This window comes from Geotrypetes seraphini, chromosome 5 (genome assembly GCF_902459505.1).
Source record: "Geotrypetes seraphini chromosome 5, aGeoSer1.1, whole genome shotgun sequence".
Lineage (NCBI taxonomy): Eukaryota > Metazoa > Chordata > Amphibia > Gymnophiona > Dermophiidae > Geotrypetes > Geotrypetes seraphini.
This window is the reverse complement of record NC_047088.1, coordinates 218951561-218973485: the sequence shown is the minus strand read 5'-3', so window position 1 is coordinate 218973485 and position 21925 is coordinate 218951561. Positions and strand designations below refer to the sequence as shown.

Genomic DNA, 21925 nt, shown 5'->3' with positions numbered 1-21925 from the left:
CTGCGTAGTGGAATTCTCTACTGAGATTAAATACTTGGGAGTGATTATTGACTCGCAATTGTGATTTCAACAGCATGTTTTAGCATTGATTAAGAAAATATACTTTAAGCTGAGGCTTCTTAGTAATCTCTATCAGTATCTTCCATAGAATGATTGTAAGAATACACTTCAGACAGCACTGTCAAGCCTTGATTACTGCAATATTGTATTGTTGGGTGTCCCCCCAAATGTGTTGAATGCTCTTGCAGGGGTGTCCAACCTGCGGCCCCATGAAGTATTTTGTGCGGCCATGGTTGAGGGCAATGTAGTGTTTTCCTCTGCTGCCCCCAGGTGTTTACTGTCTTGCCGGCTCCCTCCTCTGTCTTGCTGCAGCGTTTGCGCGTTCATGCGGCCCCAGAAAAATTTTATTGGCCAATGCGGTCCAGGGAAGCCAAAAGGTTGGACACCCTCTACAGGCTGTGCAAAATTCAATTATTCGCTCTTTGTATAGGTTGACAAAAAGTGAGCATGTATCGGAATATCATATTAACCTTTTCCTATCGTAATAAATTTTACGTTATGCTGGTTCCAATCGTAATTATCACTACTGCCCGCTACATTTTCTGCATCAAAGTCCGAATCATTATCCAACTCGGACTCCGAACTATTTGGGACAAATGATAGGTAGAAGGTGTACTGTATGTCCCATGCCATGGGACATACGATGGCAACGACATTTTTGGAATGTCCTGTCATCCGGGGCACACGATAGGAAAAGGTTAAGCTTTATTGTCTTAAGATTAATTTCCAAATTAGGTATGCATTATTGTTGCTTACCTATTTGAGCTTACATGGGCTGGCTCCCAAATATCTGGTCGAGAGCATTTCATGTTATTCTGCACTTTCAAAGTTGCGCTTTGCTGGGCACGGTGATCTTTCAATACCAACAAGAAAGGAGCTAAAGTTACAGACCATTAGAGCAGGTGTTTTTTGCCTGCACGGGTCTTGCAGAATGGAACAGTCTTCCATTATATATAAGGCAGCGAGGGAATTTCATCATATTTAAGTGGCTATTAAAACATCATCTATTTTATCAAATGAAGTATGGGGGTTGAGTTGTACCTTGAAGAGTTAAGCATAACATGGCTTAGTACATAGTAACTATTGAACTGTCTTCAAAGCCTATGGGGCTCATAATCAAAACTAAAATATCTAGAAAAACTGCCCAAATCGGTACCTGGACGATCTAAAAGACAGGTTGCCCAAGTGCCGATAATTATAATTATAATCAAAATGGATTTTTAGATGTATCAAGGGACTTTATAGGCCTCAGAATCCAGCTGTATGCCCAGAGCTGAAAGGGGAATTTTTGGAAGAGTGGTTAGGGCGGGATGTGGGCCGACCTAGACTTAGTCATCCTGTAGTGATAATCGAAGGTTTGATGAGACTTCCTGGACAGAACTTATACGTTGTGACCTACCCAAAGTAAAAACAGGTATAAGTGCCCAAAAGATATCCAAAGTGACCAGAAACCACTGCAGAGACCAGGTAAAGATCCCCATACATTCCCCCTTGTTTACTGACCCTGTTGCATCCTCACAAAGATTGGAATAAAAATATACATACCTGTCTCTGGAACATCAGCACCTGGCATAGGAAAACCTAGTAGAGCTGCACAGAGGTAGCTTAAGTAGTCGGGGGGGAGGGGGAGGAAGGGGGGTAGCGAACCATAGAGAGGAGGGCCCAGGCCCATAAGCCACTCTAACCATGACATTCATGGTGGAAAGTGTGAGCCCACCCCACAAATAAAACAAACCCTACTGTACTGCCATATTGGTGCCACCTCCATCCATAAGAGCTATTGGAGTTGTAGACAGGTGGGTATAGTGAGTTCTGGGGGGCTAATCATAACCTATAAGGTAGTTCTGGTGAGATATTTATGTGGTACCTTTTTTGTGACGTTCACAGCAGTGCCGTTTAAGGTGCCCCACTACTCTGTTACCATGTCTGAGTGACTAGTCTATTACAAGATTGGCCTATCCCATGTCTGTTCTGGGCATTTGGAACTTGGACAAATTTTTAGTTGAGAATGCGGTATAAAGATAGACAACTTGGTGGTCTGGACAATCAAACACCTGGATGTACAGATAGACGATTCTCAAAAAAATATATATTTTAGATGTATTTTTCGAGAATGGACGTTTTCCTGCTGCCGATTTTGGGCAACTAGCACCCTAGGCCCAAAACAGACTTAGACGTTTCTTTTGATTATGCCCCCTCAAGTATGTTGATTTGATTTTAGTATTATAAATTTTTTGGGGGGGTATGTGTCTCTATTTCTGTGTTTTTATTGTGTATGTATTTTGTAATCTGCTTTATATAAACGGATTATTAAAAAAAAATTATAAAATATAAACTACTATGCATTAGCTGTCAGGAATGTAAAAAGTAAACTAAACAGGATCGGCAAGTAATATGGAAAGAGGAGGACACCTCTTACCATAAACTCAAAAGAGAGAGGGAGAGGGAATGAATGGAAAAAAAATCTATTAATAACCCTGTTCCACTCAATAACCCTAAAAGTGAAAGAGACTTCAGTATCAGGGAACTGTAATGCGTTTACAAGACCTTAGTAAGTATCCCCCGGGCTGACAACTCTAGTGAGGACTATTTAAAGCCCAAGTGAGTTCGCCTGATACATCACAATGTCTCTTCTTTTAAATAATAATGCGGAACAAAAGTCAAAAACAAAAGCAGTAAAAAAATATAAACAAAATGTAGGTAAAATTCGTTCATCTCCCTCTCTCACAAGTAAGTCCTCAAAATTCAGTAACACATCCAGTGAAATAGCCCAGCACAATGTAAAAATATGTACAGGTACTCGTCGACATACGACCGCAATTGGTTCCGACTGACAGGTCGTAAGTTGATCGGGATGTAAGTCAGCCTATGTTAAATTAAGGTAAGAATACTGTAGTAGACTGGGCAATGATATTGTAATCATCTTAAAGTAATATTTTATCAACATTTTGTTACTTTCTAAGTCAAACACAGCACAATACCTTTGCGGTGAACATTCGTTGTGGTGCCTCCTCCTCTTTCTATTATTACTGCTACGTAGCGAGACTTGGGAGTGCGGAAGACTGGGGCTGCTAACAGTTGGCGGGGGGAAACTGTCGAACAGTCGTACCTTGAGCACCTGTATATAAAAAATCTGTATGCATGAAAGTTCAACACATGAAGAATTCAAACTTATCTGTGTTGGAAGAAAAATCCATGATTTGTCCAAGGAAAGTCCGTGGTAAAAAGCACAGCTATACATACTATCACCTTAAGAGGAGGCAGTAACTATAACTGAAATATTTGTCACTCAGACACTCAGACATGTAGTACTGTAGTACAGCTGATATGAATGTCTGCACTGGTATGCTGCTCCCTCTTACCTCCTAGTTACCCTCCCTTTGGCCTCCTGGCTCCTCTCCCAACCCCTCCCCCCCCCCCCCCCCCCCCACAATCCCTACACACACAGTCTGACTCAGACTCAGACAGCTGACTTTGTGACCAATGCTCCCTCTAAGGAGTAACCGGGTGCGTATAATTATTTTTTAATGAGAGCAATAAGTTCTAAACTCCAACAATATTGATCCCAGTATTAGCAGCACACATAAAGTAATTGATTTCTTAATCATTTAATTCATTTTTATAGTTTCATTTTGTTTGAAAGTCAGTTCGGGTTACCTTAGAATGCCCATGTAAAATGTATAAGCAATTGCTCACACACTCCACTTAGAGGGAACATAGTCTGTGACAAGACCTGACATCGCCAGCAGGTTCCCCAACATCCCCAACAAGTTCCCCAACAACTCAATCAATTTCTTTGACATCCCAGCAATAGCCCTAACACCCCCAACAATATCCCCAACACATCGGTTAGGTGTCCTGACATCTCATTCATGTTCTCTGACCTCCCCTCAATATATGTCCCCCATCAACATAACCAACACCCCAAAAAAATCTGAATCCTCAAAATCTCACCTTCTACCAGAAATTCCTAGCATCCCCCTTGCTCCACCCTCCCCCCAACCTGCTAGAGGTCAGGCTCCATTTTGGAAGTGTCACCTACCCAGGAGGCAACAGAGAGTGTCCGCTACTGCTGGTGACTACATTTATGGCATGCCAGACCATCTAATAAGTCCCTATAGGGATTGGGTATGTGGGGGGAGGGTGGGATTTCTGTGGTGGTAGGATAGAGGGCGATGTTCTGGAGGGGGGGGAGTAAGGGATGTTTTTGGGGTGACAGTGATATTTATTTGGGGTGTCAGGGAAATTGTGGTATCAGAAGTGCCAAAGGACTTGATTAAAGTGTTTGAGACATTGTTAGGGGTGTCAGAGGCATTAATGGGTGTGCTGAGGAACTATTGCAACAGCCTCTACGTACCTTGCCCGACCAACACGATAAAAAAACTGCAGTCCATCCAGAACACAGCCCTCAGACTCATATACTCACTCAGCAAACACGACCACATTACCAATGCATACCTTGAATCCCACTGGCTACCAATAAAAGCAAGAACACAATTCAAACTCTACTGTCTCATTTTCAAAGTAACCCACGGCATGGCACCCAGTTACCTAAATAACCGTTTTCACCACTTCCTCCCACCAAGAAGAAGAAGAACACAGAACCTTTTCACCTACCCTCCACTCAACGGTACTCTTCGTAAGAAACTTTACGACAACCTCCTGGGGACACAGGCAGCTAAAATAGACTCTGACATCTCAAAATTACTGACCAAAACAACAGACATAAAAGAGTTCCGCAAAGAAATAAAAACATTACTGTTCAAAAAATATCTCCCATCACTCTAACCACCACCACCCAATGAGCTCCCAATCAACGACTTCGGAAATACCCACCTATATCATCTTTTTATCTGTGATCTAGAATGTACTGTAATTTCTTCTACACTACACCCGATTTAACCGATCGAGTTGACATGTATTACCTCTGTAAAATGCATTATCTTCTATTATATGTAATATCTTCTGTAATAAGTATTATCTTCTGTGAAATTGTAGTATCCTAACTCATTACTGTTCCTGTAACTTACTCTTATCCTGAAATGTAACTCTACTGGAATGTCCCAGATATTTTCTATATTGTAATCCGCCTAGAACCGCAAGGCAAAGGCGGAATAGAAATCCCTAATGTAATGTAATGTAATGAGCTGAGAACATAGCTGGAGTATATAGGAATTTGTTGAGGTGTTGGAACATTGATGGGGGTGTCTGGTCTTGTCATGAGATTTGGGCATTGTCACTCGGGGGTCAATGTATGGATGGTGGGGCGATTCTCAACTAACAAACCAATATGTGTCTATAGAGAGTTTTGTGCTAGATGAACCAGTAAGCAATTCACTGATCAACAAACTGGCCTCAAAATCCCGCAGGATACTGAGAATCAAGCTCAGTTCAGAGTCCCATGTATTATCATTACCACTGGGAACGGAACAAAGAGAAAAAAAACTCCCTTATATTGCTGTGAGAAAAAAATCTCTGACCCCCCCAAAAAAATCGGTTAAATCTCAAGCTTATGCTGATCAAATAACAGAAAACTAGAAGGCAAAGAGATTAAAGTCACTTGTCTGCCGAGCAGTCTTCGGGGCTCTTAAAGTTCCAATATAATCCCAATATCAATTAAGAAGTATGTCGAAGCTCTTCTCAACTCAATCGATGATTGTAACCCATATCAAACTGATGCATCACAAATGTCGTTCATAAAAGATTTTCTCAAGAAGAGACCCTGCAAGACCTTGTTTCGCGGGTCGCTGGGTCAGTATAACACCTCTTAAACCTTCACACTTGAGAAAGAGATTTTATTTCCAAATTTTTAGATTTTTAATGTACTTATAAATTGTTTAGACTTGGGATCTAGCTAGGTAGTTGGATTTTATTTTGGATTATAATTCCCCCCCCTTTACAAAGCCATGGTGGGAGCTGCCACGCGGCAAACACTCCAATGCCTATTAAATTTCTATGGGTGTCGGAGCAATTACTACAGCATAAACAACTACTGTGGCTTTGAAAAAAGAGCCCTTTATTTTTTTTAGTTGTGGCTTTGTATGTTTGATATAATTGAACACTTGAACATAACAATGGGGCCCTTTTACTAAGCTCTACTAAAAATGGCCTATGTTATTTTTAGTGTGGATTCCCCACATGTTGAGGCCACTTTTAGTGCTGCTGTAAAATAACTGCATTTCCCATATTTCCTATTAATGGCCATGTGCTAATTTCCCAATTAACGCATGGCCATTACTGCACAAACCCTTTCAGACAGCTATTTACTAGTGGTAAGGTCTCACATGCTAACCATGTGCTAAATCAGTTAGTATGCAGCGAGGTAGCTGCACTATCAAATTAGCACAGGGCATGCCTACTCTCCATTTCCAAAAAAGAAAACCTAGTGCACACCAATTCCAAAACTACTGCGGGATGCCTGAGTACACCTTGCAGTAGTGGAATTTAACCTATGGTAAGCACATGCTAGTGCTTAAAGAAGCTTAGTAAAAGGCATATAATAGAGGTGACAAACCTTTTTGCTAAATGCAAATATATCATTATATTATCATATGGTCTCTAATACAGTTCAGGCATTTTTTAAATATTTCATTTTTTGTTTTGATATTTTTTCTTTGAAGAGTTTTGTTTTGGTTTTATTTCATTTTGTTTAGCTAAAACCAAAAGTAATGAACAAAAATTAAAAATAAATTTTAAAAATGTGTATCATTGAAACTGCCCCCCCCCCCATTCTCCACAAGTACCATCTTTCCATCTTCTCTTACCCCATTTTAATGTCTCCAGTTGTTCCTGCCCTGATATGTTTTCTGGTGCTGGCTGACTGATGTTGGTGCCATTGTTCATTTCAAAACTTTTTTGGAAGCTCAAAAACATTCTTTATCATCACAGAACACTACAAATGTAAGACTTCAATCATATTGCAGTGGGATCAATTACAGTGACTGGCATATGGAAATGTACTATATCACTGTAGAATGGCATACCATAATTGAATTTATCCTAGGACCTTAAACCGAATGATAGAAATTAGTTACTGTAAGAATTCTAATGTTGGGAAGAAAGGTAAAATAGTTGTTTGCTTAAAGATGTTTGTTTACATAAAGGTATACCAAAAGGGGTAAGACAGTCTGAGGCAAATTAATATCCAGAGAAGACCACTATATTGATCTTTGCAAAAAGAAAATTTGATCATGTTTCCGCGCTTCTGTCAAAACTTCACTGGCTTCTGGTGATTTCTAGGATTCACTTTAAATGTACCTGCCTAATATTCAAGATCCTACTACTACTACTACTACTACAACAAACACTTTCACTGAAATGAAAAGATGTCACAAACAAGAAGAAAGCAGCACTGCTATAGTTCCAAAGGGGAGTTACAGCTGACTGGAGGAAAAAGCCTCAGATAGGAGCCCTTCCACCACCACAATGGTGGTCCAAGGTGGTTGGACGTAACACCTCACTGGCAAAAAACCTCCAGACCGACTCCCCGTAGTAAAGAACTTAAAGCAGGGCGGCGGTGCAAAAGACAGAGGATAACAATCCACTTATCTAGATTGGTAGATCGGTACACCGACGATGGCCAGCGTTTCACTCATCTGCTGCCTCAGGGTGTAAAGAAATCCGATCAAAACTAAAACCAGAATCAGAACAAAAATTCAATCAGTAAACTGGTAAACATGCACAGCTTCCAAAAAAACTAAAGAAGCCTTGATGACATACCTTAAGATAGGACGCAAACTGCATCTCAGGATCAAAAGATGGCCGCACCATGACAGAGCTGGGATTTATATAACACTGCCGGGTGGTGAACCCGGAAGTGAAAATAGACAAAAGTTATTACTGTTGGAAAACCAGCACTTACAGAACAAATTATATTATAATGAAAAAATTCTTTTATTTATTTAATTAAATTTTGTATGTGTATATGAAGAAAATATTAATATTTCTGCAAATCCAAAAATTGAACCTTCTTGTTTAAATGTTTTGATGTGTTATATCAGTAAACCCAGAAATTTAAAATTAAAAATTGAAAATAATTAGTAGAACGCACTCCATTCCAGTTTCGAGTTTAGTCCATCTGGATCTTCACTCTTTAATCTGTAGATCCATTGTTGTTCCGCTCTTAATAAACGCCGCTGTCTGTCCAAAACGCCCTCCCTGATGTGGTCAATCACACAACATTTTAAGTCTGTAAACTGATGGTTAAATTCCAAACAATGTGTGACCATGGGTGCCTGTAATCTGTTGTTCTTCAGACAACTCTTATGTTCAATAGCTCGAGTTCTAAAAGAGCGAGTAGTCTGACCCACATAGATTAAAGGACATGAACACATGAACACATAAACCACAAAAGTAGATGTACAGGAAGTTCTATGTTTCAGATAAAAACTCTGATTGGTAGATGGATGGATGAAGACGTTGGACAGTTCTTTAGTGATAGTGCAAATGGAACATTTTCCACACTTGAAATGACCAGTTGAGAGTGTGATAGGTGGACAGGGATCTCTTATGTCAGATGGACTTAAAAGTTCTTTAAAGTTCTTTTGGCGTGAATACGCTATTCTGAAATGAATGTCTCTCAATGAAGGATGCAGGTCCATTATAGTCCAGTGACGTCTGAGTATCTTGGAGATAATGTTGATATTGGGAGAATATTCTAGAATACATGTAGCAATGTTATCAGTGGACTCAGGTTCACGGGGTAGGAAAAGAAGATCTCTATTAATAAACTTCGCCCTTTTATAGGCTTTTTTCAGAACACCAGTAGGATATCCTCTGCTCTTTAAACGAGAGTATAGTTGTTTGCATTTTGTTTTATAATCTCCCATGTCGGAACATAACCGACGATAACGAAAAAACTGAGAGGTGGGCAAGCTTCGCTTCAGAGGGTTCGGATGGTTACTTGAAAAATCCAAAAAGGTATTCCTATCAGTGTCTTTTCTATATACTGTGGTTTTAATGGAACCGGTTTCTTTGATAACAAAAACATCAAGAAAAGAAATGTGAAAGAAATATTCAAGATCCTACATGGCATTCTTCCTCCACTAATCCAACTATCCTGGAATTCTTCGAGACCTGATACTACCAGAACCACCACATACTCAAACTATCTTTCCCCTCGTTAAAAGGCATCATGTATGCAGGTAAATTAGGGAATTCCCTTTTCTTCAAATTCACTGAGCTTTGGAATAACCTCCCTGCTCCGCTGCAGAACCTAGGCTCATTCCAATTATTCCAAAAGCATCTGAAAACCTGGCTTTCCTCCAAAACGTAAAGCTATCTATTTAAAATGTAAAGCCAGCTATCCTCTTCTTAACCTCTAATTTCTTATTATGTCCTTTCCTCATTTATTGAATTACCTGTAAACCGTGCTGAGCTCTATCTGTATAGAGATAATGCGGTATACAAACTTAAGGTTTAGTTTAGTTTCTCTTCCTCTCTTTTTTTTTTCTCTCTCTTCTTCTCTCTTTTTTCCCTCTCTTTTCTTTCTCTCAACTTTTTTTTTTCTCTCTCTCTTTCTTTTTCTCCCTCTCTCTTTTTTTTCTCTATCTCTCTTCCTCTCTCTTTTTCTCTCTCTCTTTTTTCTCCCTCTCTCTCTTTTTGTGTCTCTTTTTCTCTCTCTCTCCTCTCTCTCTTTTTTCTCTCTCTCTTTGTGTCTCTCTATTTTTTCTCTCTCTCTCTTCTTCTCTTTTTTTTCTCTCTCTCTCTTTTTTTTTTCTTTCTCTCTTTCTCTTTCTCATTCTTGATAAAAGGCGTCATGTATGCAGGGAAATTAGGGAAATCCCTTTTCTTCAAATTCACTGAGCTTTGGAATAACCTCCCTGCTCCGCTGCAGAACCTAGGCTCATTCCAATTATTCCAAAAGCATCTGAAAACCTGGCTTTCCTCCAAAACGTAAAGCTATCTATTTAAAATGTAAAGCCAGCTATCCTCTTCTTAACCTCTAATTTCTTATTATGTCCTTTCCTCATTTATTGAATTACCTGTAAACCGTGCTGAGCTCTATCTGTATAGAGATAATGCGGTATACAAACTTAAGGTTTAGTTTAGTTTCTCTTCCTCTCTTTTTTTTTTCTCTCTCTCTTCTTCTCTCTTTTTTCCCTCTCTTTTCTTTCTCTCAATTTTTTTTTTTTTTCTCTCTCTTTCTTTTTCTCCCTCTCTCTTTTTTTTCTCTATCTCTCTTCCTCTCTTTTTCTCTCTCTCTTTTTTCTCCCTCTCTCTCTTTTTGTGTCTCTTTTTCTCTCTCTCTCCTCTCTCTCTTTTTTCTCTCTCTCTTTGTGTCTCTCTATTTTTTCTCTCTCTCTCTTCTTCTCTTTTTTTTCTCTCTCTCTCTTTTTTTTTTCTTTCTCTCTTTCTCTTTCTCATTCTTGATAAAAGGCGTCATGTATGCAGGGAAATTAGGGAAATCCCTTTTCTTCAAATTCACTGAGCTTTGGAATAACCTCCCTGCTCCGCTGCAGAACCTAGGCTCATTCCAATTATTCCAAAAGCATCTGAAAACCTGGCTTTCCTCCAAAACGTAAAGCTATCTATTTAAAATGTAAAGCCAGCTATCCTCTTCTTAACCTCTAATTTCTTATTATGTCCTTTCCTCATTTATTGAATTACCTGTAAACCGTGCTGAGCTCTATCTGTATAGAGATAATGCGGTATACAAACTTAAGGTTTAGTTTAGTTTCTCTTCCTCTCTTTTTTTTTTCTCTCTCTCTTCTTCTCTCTTTTTTCCCTCTCTTTTCTTTCTCTCAACTTTTTTTTTTCTCTCTCTCTTTCTTTTTCTCCCTCTCTCTTTTTTTTCTCTATCTCTCTTCCTCTCTCTTTTTCTCTCTCTCTTTTTTTCTCCCTCTCTCTCTTTTTGTGTCTCTTTTTCTCTCTCTCTCCTCTCTCTCTTTTTTCTCTCTCTCTTTGTGTCTCTCTATTTTTTCTCTCTCTCTCTTCTTCTCTTTTTTTTCTCTCTCTCTCTTTTTTTTTTTCTTTCTCTCTTTCTCTTTCTCATTCTTGATAAAAGGCGTCATGTATGCAGGGAAATTAGGGAAATCCCTTTTCTTCAAATTCACTGAGCTTTGGAATAACCTCCCTGCTCCGCTGCAGAACCTAGGCTCATCCCAATTATTTCGAAAGCATCTGAAAACCTGGCTTTTCTCCAAAACGTAAAGCTATCTATTTAAAATGTAAAGCTAGCTATCCTCTTCATAACCTCTAATTTCTTATTATGTCCTTCCCTCATTTATTGAATTACCTGTAAACCATGGCGAGCTCTATCTTTATGGAGATGATGCGGTATACAAACTTAAGGTTTAGTTTAGTTTAGTTTAATAACTGGGGCATCCAAAATGATAGAGCAATATATCTAGTAAGCAGTGAATTCTGTACGTGAAAGTTCAGGCACGTTAGCCGTTGCCATTGAATATTTTACTCATTTATTTTATATTTATAGCCCACATTATCCCACAGTCAGTGGCGTAGCGAGGATGAGAGGTGCCCGGGGTGGTGGCTTCTTCCCCGCCCCCACCCACTGTCGTGTGCACGCTGCTTCCCTTTCCCTGTACCTCTGTAACGTTCCTGGCGTGAGCAGCAACTGTCACATCTGCGTCGGCTCTTCTTATGATGTCACTTCCTGGTCCCGCGTCTAGGAAATGACATCAGAGGAAGAGCCCACGCAGGTGCAACAGCAAGTTAGGGGTTGATGCTTGTGCCAGGAATGTTACAAAGGGATGGGGAAGGGAATCGGCACTTGCGCACGCAGCATTGGGGGGTGGGGAAGGAGTGTGTGGGGAGGGTGGAAAGAAGGACGGGTGCCACACCCCTATCAAGACGGCATCCAGGGCGGACCTTCCCATGCCCTCCCTTACTGCACCACTGCCCACAGTTCTAACTAATAGAACAGCACACAAAACAAAACATACAGAAAATCATCCACAAATTATGTACATATTGCTTTTGATGGCTAATACAATGGTACCATAACTAAAGCGCATTGGACAAAAACCCGCCGACAATCCCGTGCAGGACTTATGCCTGTGGCCTTAAAACAGTTCCTGTTAGTGCTCTGAGGGTTGCGTGTGGGGAACCCCCCAGTAGACTTACAAGTGTTTGCGCTTCTGTTGGGGGGGGTGTTGGGGAGGGGATTCCCATTACAGGAGGGGATCCCCTATTACAGTGGACCCCCCATTACTGCTGTTTTCCTTTAATTTTGGGATATTCATCAGTTTTTAGTGTACTGGGAGGGGGCTCCCCCCTTTACACCCCTCCAATGGGAGTGCAAACACTTGTAAGTTTACTAGGAGGTTCCCCCACACATACCACTCAGAGTGTTAACAGGAACTGTTTTAAGGCCGCATGCATAAGTCCTGCACTGGATTGTCGGCGGGTTTTTGTCCAGTGCGCTTTAGTTATGGTACCATTGTATTAGCTATCAAAGCAGTATGTACATAATTTGAGGATGATTTTCTGTCTGTTTTGTTTTGTGTGCTGTTTTATTATGCATGTATTAATAATTAGAACTGTGGGCAGTGGTGCAGTAAGGGAGGGCATGGGGAGATCCGCCCTGGATGCCGTCTTGACAGGGGTGTGGCACCGGTCCTTCTTTCCACACCCCCCCCCCACTCCTTCCCCACACCCCCAATGCTGCGCGCGCGTGGTTTTGATGGGTCAACAATACACGCGCACGCGTGGTTTTGATGGGTCAACAATACGATCATTAATAACTTGCAGCAATGCAATGCAATACTAAAACACTAACAATATATCAGACTGGCCAAGGAATGACACACTCAGTGTTCTAGACTCTCTATTCAGCATCATTATTGTCTACTATCACATAGGTGCTCTTCCCAGAATATATGTGTATGTGTGTGTGTTTCTCTGCATGCACATAGTCTATGGCCCTTATTAAAAAAAAAAATAAAAAAACACCTTCATTTATGGTTTTGGACATCAGAAATCTGGCATTTAGACATTCATTTATGTGAACATCCAAATCCCGATCTTATAAAGCTGAGATATGGATGCAGTACACCCATATGACATGGAATCTTGGTCTGGATGTGTTTGGTGTGAGACTAGAAGGGGGCCAAAATATGGACATTCAACTCCAGTTTCAGAAAAGGAAGAGATACTGGTATTTAGACTCAGTACCCAGTTACAGAAAGGTGTTCTCCCCTGGAGGAATTAAGGGAAGCCACCCCCTTAATCCTCACTGGTTACTAATCCCATCTCCTCTCCAAAATGTGAAACTGGCAAGGGATACTGAGCTCTGTGACAGCTTCAGGAACTATGGTCATTCTTATATCCCACCAGCAACCCAACCACTGTTCAAATGGTTTACATGCAAGAACAGTAGGCATTTTTCTGTTCCCGAAAAGCTCATAATTAAAAAAAAAAAAAAAAAAGAGATACAGTGGGACTTGGCTCCATAGTTCTCAACTCACTGCTCTAACTCCTAAGCTATTACTTCACACAGTAGAGGTTTCTATGTGACATTTTACAATATGGGTATTCCTATACTGCCATGACATCCATGTTCCTTACTGTACTCCATTGGGTAGACTCACAAATTCACGCAGGACAATTGGGGTCCGTAACTGGAAGGCCCTGATTTGGTCACACTCCTCAGGCCCCGTCCCTTGGGAGGGGCTTGAGGAACCTGAGGTGCCTCAAGCCTCTCCCAAGGGACGGGGCCTGAGGAGTGTCAGCAAATCAAGGCCTTCACGTTAGAGTAAGGTTTATATCATGATTAGGGCTCCCATAATCATGATATAAACCTTACCCTAACACTAGATAGCAAGTGAATCTTTAAAGTGTAGTGGGGGGGACCCCCTATTCCCCCCTCAAAAAAGAGGTTTACTTTGTAATCCTCACAAAGATAAAATAATATCCACCACCGCAATTGTCTTTCACGCACTTGTCCGTGCATGCAATTGTCGGGGCGCATTGGTCGGAACGTAATTGTGCTGCGCTCATTTGACGGGGCACCCTCCATTCAAAGTTTAGACCTTTCCGTTTGTAAAATGGATGTTCTCTTAGGCTTCCGCAGCTGGCGTCATGATTGTTGCTGTTTTCCGGGTCTCACTGCAAGATGGCTGAAACATTGGGTTCTACCTACACAGACCTGACGAGATCCGGAAAACAGCAACAATCTTGTAAAATGGATGTTCATGTTGGGACATAATCAGAACATGCAGTGGCGCAGTAAGAGGGGTGGGTGGGGGAGGTGGTTTCACCTGGGTGCCATCTTGGTGGGGGCGCCGGTGCCCCTCCTCCTCTCTGCCCCATGCTTCTTCCCACTCCAACCCCTCCCCCCCAGTGCACGTGTGCGTTCACTTCACCCCACCGTACCTCTAGCTCTTTGCCAGCATGAGCAGCAACGCCAACCTGCTGCTCGCTCCAGCGTCGGCTCTCCCTCTGAGGTCACTTCCAGGTCCCACGCCTAGGAAGTGATGTCAGAGGCAGAGCTGACGCTGGTGTGGGCAGCAAGTTAAGGATGCTTCTTGCGCTGAGGAAGCTAAAGAGGTACGGAGGAAGGGGGCATGCGTGGCAGTGGGGGAGGGGAAGGAGTGGGGGCGGAGAAGAGGACAGGGAAGGGGCGTCCCTGCTCCGGGCGCCTCTCACCCTCACTACACCAATGAGCATATGGACTTCCATTTCGCTTGTATTTTAGAATGGACTGTACATCAGCAGATCCCTTTTTAAAATACAGTCACATAGTAAATGATTACAGATAAAGACCTGAACGGTCCATCCAGTCTGCCCATAAGTTATACGTATTAAAAAATACATGATTAAATGAACTTGTCTCTTCTTTGATATTTCTGGGTCGTAGACTGTAAAGACTGGCATTGTCCTAGGTCAGGGGTAGGCAATTCTGGTCCTCGAGAGCCACAGGCAGGTCAGGTTTTCAGGATATCCACAATAAATATGCATGAGATAGATTTGCGTCTCAAGGAGGCAGTGCATGCAAATCCATCTCATACATATTCATTGTGGATATCCTGAAAACCTGACCTGCCTGTGGCTCTCGAGGACCGGAATTGCCTACCCCTGTCCTAGGTTCCAAATGCTGAAGTTGCCGTCCAAGCTCACTCCAGCCAATCCAACCATCCCGTTGTTTGCAGGATATCTACTGTAAAGTCTGGCCAGTAACATCCTCATGTTCCAAATTAGTGGAGTTCCCACTTTATTGAGTTGAATGTCCTTTCTAAAATGCTTTTCCATATGTATTAGTAGGATATCAAGGACAGAGGATAAAATTTTCTGTAGTCAAATAAAAATACAGTGTTCCCCCGGTCGTTCGCGGTCCAGGTCATTCATGGTATTTTCCGACCGCGAACTGCCAACAAGGAAAGGGCTGTGGGAGAGGCAGGAGAAAGCATCCGGAGCACCGTGAGTGCAGGAAATCACTCACGGTACGCTCCGACCGCCTCTTCCTGCACTAAGTTGGGCCTTATCCAATTAGGAGCTGCTTTGACACACAGCTCCTGATTGGATAAGGCTCAACTTAGTGCAGGAAGAGGCGGTCGGAGCGTACCACGAGTGATTTCCTGCACTCGCGGTGCTCTGGCTGCTCTCCTGCTGCCCTCTCCCGCTGCTCTCTTCAGGCTCCCCCATGAAAAACTGTATTCATGGTTTTTCGAGATTTGCAGGGGTTGCTGGAATGGAACCTCCGCGAATATCGGGGGAGTACTGTAATAGTCTTTCTTTTTTTCCCCTAGTCTTCTCTCCCGCCATGTTTCTGCCAGGTTAGTTCACTTTAAAGGTAATAAATGGAAATAAAACAAACATTAAAAAAAAGATGTTACCTTTTTTTATTGGACTAACTTAATGCAGAGAAAAAGGTAAAAGAAGGGCCTTTATGTAGATAAGAAGCTGGATTGTGCTGAACTGGTATTCAGAATTTTTACAGCTGGGTATATGTAGAAGGGACAGTGGGGAGTAGATGTTGCATAAGCTAGAGGTGAAGGTTGACTGTGGGCTTATGCTGGGGAAGTGGAGACCAGACACAAGCTGAAGGGATTTGGCTTTTGCATCACTGTAGGAATTATACCGAAGAACAAAAAAGCAGTTGGAAGAAACAGCTGGGCAGAAGGAAACTTCGAATAAAAGGAATTGATTGGGAAAAAATAAGGGTTTGCGTGAGTGAATGGAGTTAGACCTAAAATGAAAACTTATATAAGCTCAACGACATAACTCTGTTAAAACAAATGGATTGATTTTTTTTTGCTCGCTGTGTGGAAGTCTGTGAAAAAGATTTGAAGAACTGAAGGTTGATATAGGGGTAAATTATCAATGTGGAGTTATTTCACCACAAGTTGGGTTATGTTAGCGCAGAGTTTCATTGCATAAAATGGGAGCCTGTGGTAAAATAATCTAATTTAGCAGTAGCCCACGTTGATAATATTTCCCCCTTAATGGAGAAAAATTGTATTTGATAGTGTTTAACGGCAGTGGCAAGTATCGGGAAAGTAGGGAAGGCAATGGTAAACTATCTCACTAATGAGGGCAAAAAGCCAAATATCCTCTAATAACAATAAGCTTCTACTCATTATGGCAGAGGTTGCCACACAACAGATTACAAATAATTGGAAAAATTGGGATAGGCTGAATTATAGCTTTTGGTGGAACTCTTTGTGTCACATATTCAAAATGGAAATGGTAATTGCCATGCAGCGGGGGATATTTTAAGAAATTTTAGGTTATGTGGGAGCCATTAACAAGATACTGTAAAGATTGAAATTACTGCATAGAATAAATATTAATTTTTTCCTTTTTGTTCATACATGTACAGGGTGGGATGGGGGGTGGGAATATTTTATGATTTCTTTTGCTTATGAATAACTGTTGGGGGGGATATTTGATGTGAGTTAGAATTTGATGATATGTTAAGTGATGTTAAAGTATAAATGATTGTATGATATGTTACACTTATTGTGAGTTTTAAAAATGAATAAAGATTAACAAAAAAAAAAAACCTATCTCACTAACAGTTGGTCAACAAACCAGGACCTTTTATACATAAAAGAAAATATAAATACCAACATAAAAATTAAAAATAAAAACAAAAATAATATGTATTTTTATTTATTTATATCCCACTTTATACAAAGTGGGTTCCAAAAACACATACATAATAAAAACACACAAAAAGAACACACATTGTAAAAACACATAGATGCAGGCACGAACTTGCCTAAACTGCCTTGTCCTACATAAAATACACATTAAAAAACAAACCATCTCACCCTCGCATCCAATACTCATCCACATGCCACAAATAGTCTCTTTATCTCATTTATACATAACTAAACTAAACTTTAGGCTTATATATCGCATCTTCTCTATAACAGTACAGCTCGGCATGGTTTACAAGAAATTAGAAAGGAGAACAGATACAATATGGATTTGGAATAGAATGGAGAGGAGCGGAATTTACAACTTTCAAATAGCCAAGTTTTCAGATGTTTTTGAAATAAGAACATAAGAATTTGCCACTGCTGGGTCAGACCAGTGGTCCATCGTGCCCAGCAGTCCGCTCCCATGGTGGCCCCCAGGTCAAGACCAGTGCCTTATGACCAGCCCTACCTGCATACGTTCAGGTTCAACAGGAATCCGTCCAACTTTGTCTTAAATCCCTGGAGGGTGTTTTCCCCTATAACAGCCTCTGGAACAGCGTTCCAGTTTTCCACCACTCTCTGTGTGAAGAAGAACTTCCTTACTTTAGAGAGTGTTCTCTCGTTCTCCCTACCTTGGAGAGGGTGAACAACCTGTCTTTATCTACTAAGTCTATTCCCTTCAGTATCTTGAATGTTTCTATCGTGTCCCCTCTCAGTCTCCTCTTTTCAAAGGAGAAGAGGCCAAGTTTCTCTAATCTCTCACTGTACGGAAACTCCTCCAGCCCCTTTACCATTTTAGTCACTCTTCTCTGGACCCTTTCAAGTAGTACCGTGTCCTTCTTCATGTACGGCGCCCAGTGCTGGACGCAGTACTCCATGGCCCGGTATATCGGCATGATAACCTTCTCTGATCTGTTCGTGATACCCTTCTTAATCATTCCCAGTATTTGTTTGCCCTTTTCGCCGCTGCCGTGCATTGCGCGGACGGCTTCATCGACTTGTCGACTAGTACTCCCAAGTCTCTTTCCTGGGGGGTCTCTCCAAGTACCGCCCCAGACATCTTGTATTTGTGTATAAGATTTTTGTTACCAACATGCATCACCTTACACTTATCCACATTGAACCTCATCTGCCATGTCGCAGCCCATTTCTCGAGCGTGTTTATGTCACTTTGCAGATGTTCGCAATCCTCCTGCAACTTCACTACTCTGAATAACTTGGTATCGTCTGCAAATTTAATCACATAACTCATCGTATCAATTTCAAGATCATTTATAAATATATTGAAGAGCACGGGTCCAATCACCGAACCTGCAGCACTCTACTGGTGATGCTTTTCCAGTCCGAGTATTGTCCATTTACTCCCACTCTCTGTTTCCTATCCGCCAGCCAATTTTTAATCCACGTATTTTACCCTCGATTCCATAGCTTGCAATTTTCCGAAAGCCTTCTGAAAATCCAGATATACAATGTCGACCGGATCCCCCTTGTCTATCTGTTTACTCCCTCAAAGAAGTGCCCAGATCACGCAGTTGAATAGGAAAATTATTCCACAGCTCAGTGATTTTGAAAAGTAGAGACTTCCCTAATTTGCCAATGTAGGTATTTATTTATTTATTTGGTTTTATAGCTCATCTTCCCCAGGAACCCAGAATGGGTTACAAGATAAATACACGGAAGTCTTCAGTATCAATAACACACATGTTTCAGAGAACTTAAAACACATACTACAGAGAACCAAGACAAATATCAAAGCATACATGCTATGAAGAAACTAAGAACACGCAAGCTATAGTGAATCTAAGCATACACAAGCTGTATATGATCTAAGAACGGAATCAGCATGGCTGTGGTAGATAAGAAAACAAGTATTGGTTGACATAAAGTCTCAGGTGCTCCATGTTACAGGTACACGGTGTCTTCCTCTGTTAAAGTCTGTTCACGACTCAGTACTTTATTTTATTTTGCCTCTGGCAACAGTAGTATCCTTAACGTGACCATAAATTTTTTCCCATAAGTCAGGACCGTACCCTCCCCCACACCTATTTGCAAGTGGTTTGAGGAGGTTTTCCCAAGGGCATTGTGTGCACTGATGTGTACACTTTTGAATTCACAAAAGTACTTGTATATATTACCACAGAAAAAAGTTAAATATACTGAATAGCAGGTGAAAATGTGTGGGCAGAATGAAACTAGCTATGCACTTTTAACTGCAAATCTGGCAGTGTCTATATCATTAAAAGTACAGGTGCATTTTTCACTAATGCAAAGATTCATAAAATGATTCAATGTCTATCAATACATGAGTATAATTTCATAAAAGGAAAATACTGACCATAAAGGAAGGGAAGGAATAATGAATAAGAGATATATGCTATATATGATGCATCTTATGTTTTCTCTGCATGTGGATTCTCAACAGTGATTTTTTATTTTTAAATTTTATAGATGTAGTTTTTGCTTTTTTTTGTCTTTAATGTAACCTTTTTATTTTGGGTCTTTATTTTTTTTTGTATTAGTCATATCCAACAAAGGAGGGAAGAAAGTGAGGATAGATAGACATCAAACATATTTCTACTTTGAAGAAAGATAATTATAAATTGTTACAAATGTTTCAAAAGGATTTACTTTTTTTTTTTTTTTTTAAATAACAGCTTTCATTTAAATGAGTGAAAATTATTGATATAAAGCAATTCTATGTTGTCTCAGTAGAGTCAAAAACTTCATATAATAAATCATGTTTTCTTTCTGTTTGATTTTAGGGATGACTTGTCAAGCGAGAACATCATATACTGAAGATGAGGTGCTTTGGGGTCATCGCTTTTTTCCTGTCATCTCTTTAGAAGAAGGATTCTTTAAAGTAGACTACTCACAGTTCCATGCAACATTTGAAGTCCATACCCCTCCCTACAGTGTGAAAGAGCAAGAGGAAATGCTTCTTATGTCCTCCCCGTTAATAGCACCTGCTGTAAGTAACAGCAAAGAAAGAAATAACTCTGTAGATTGCTTAGATGGTCTAGATGACATTAGCACAAAGCTGCCTCCAAAGTTGCAGAAAATTACGGGGAGGGAAGACTTTCCCAAGAAACTCCTGAGGATGAGTTCAACAACTTCAGAAAAGGCCTATAGCATAGGCGATTTGCCCATGAAACTGCAACGAATAAGCTCGGTTCCTGGCAACTCAGAAGAAAAACTGGTGATTAGAACCACAAAGATGATGTCTGATCCTATGAGTCAGTCCGTGGCAGATCTGCCACCAAAGCTCCAAAAATTGTCAGGAGGCGGAACCAGGATGGATGGAAATCTGCCACCTAAATTAAGGAAAATGAACTCTGACCGATTTACATAACAAGAGTAAAAATAACTTTTAGATATTATTTGAAATAGGAAACACTTAGTAAATCAAATTTTGTTGGCAAGGAAACAATATAGATGAGGTCTGGAATGTAAGATGGGAAGCGTTTCCTTTGCACTACATGCAAAACTGAGAGAAGTGTGTTTTTCCCAGTTAACCATGACTGTCAGTATAATGCTTTGATAAAAAGACCTAAAATATTTTTAGGGTGATAAGAGAACTGCAGTAATATTAAGTGGCATGTAGTATCACAACAAGCATGCAATAATTGTGTGCAGATTTTGCATATAGTTTTATGGCATGATTCTTACTATATTTATATTGTATATTCTACAAAAAAATATGTAAGGGGTGTTATTATTCCCCATATTTCTTAAGCTTTGTTGTAGGTTAATATAACAGTGGGTAACTGTAAGGGCAAATATATGTTACAATGATGCAGTCATGTCCTTTTAGCTGGAAAAAATATTTTGGGCTATAACCTGATTGCCAGCTGTTGGTATTTTCCACAGATTTATCTAGATTTCCTATCATTTTCAGTCCAATAAAATCTCTAGATACAAAGATATGTTTTACTATTGTGATAAGGCACTGTTTGCATTTGTTTAAAAAATTTTTGCAACTCGTATGCTGATAGCATATTATAGTTGGCACAGAAAACTTACAACACGCTAACTGTCAAATCCGACGCTTACGGCGCGCTGACTGTTAACCCAGGATCACTTACCCCCAAATTCTATAAAGAGCGCTTAAAGTTAGGCACCTGCATCAGCGCACCTAGCCAATGTAAGCGCCTAACTTAGGGCTCCTTTTATCAAGGCGCGCTACAGGGGTTAGCACGTTGGACATTTCATCTCACGCTAACCCCCGCGGAAAGCCTAAAAACTAACGCCTCATCAATGGAGGCGTTAGCGACTAGCGTGGCAGGCGGTTGAACGTGCGTTAACCGCCTACTGCACCTTGATAAAAGGAGCCCTTAATTGAGTAATAGGCTAAATCAGTGCTGATAATTGGCCCTCAACACCTCTTAATTAGCACTAATTGGAATTAATTAAAAGTTAGACGCCTAACTTGGTAGGTGTGAGTCTACACCAGTTAGGCACCTACTGGAAAGTGCATAGTTAAAACTGGGCATGGTTAGAGAGCGGATGGGGAGGGTTGTGGAAAGAGACAAAATACACCACATTCAGAAAAAACCTGAAGACTTACCTCTTTGACAATTAACTGTTTCAGTTTCAGTACAGCACCCCCTACATCTTGGTCCCTCCTCATGCTTCTCCATGCCCCCGGCCCCTACTACTTCCCCTTCCTCTTTGATCTGTCGCCTTGAGCTTGAATAGGTTTGTGCAACTCACAAATGGAAGATTCGATTCGATTAGAGTTAGGCAGCTGTTTTTGAATTAGG

The 21925-nt window shown here is 40.7% G+C and overlaps 1 protein-coding gene across 1 annotated transcript in view; it reads left to right on the top strand.

Annotated features, from left to right (window-relative positions):
• Positions 1-21405, top strand: part of KCNJ3 (potassium inwardly rectifying channel subfamily J member 3) — a 276694-nt gene extending 255289 nt beyond the window's left edge. Inside the window, exon 3 of the mRNA XM_033947075.1 lies at positions 19928-21405. Within this exon, the coding sequence (XP_033802966.1) occupies positions 19928-20514 (587 nt within the window). The 3' untranslated portion in view covers positions 20515-21405. The remainder of the gene's footprint in view (positions 1-19927) is intronic.
• The last annotated feature ends 520 nt before the right edge of the window (positions 21406-21925 follow it).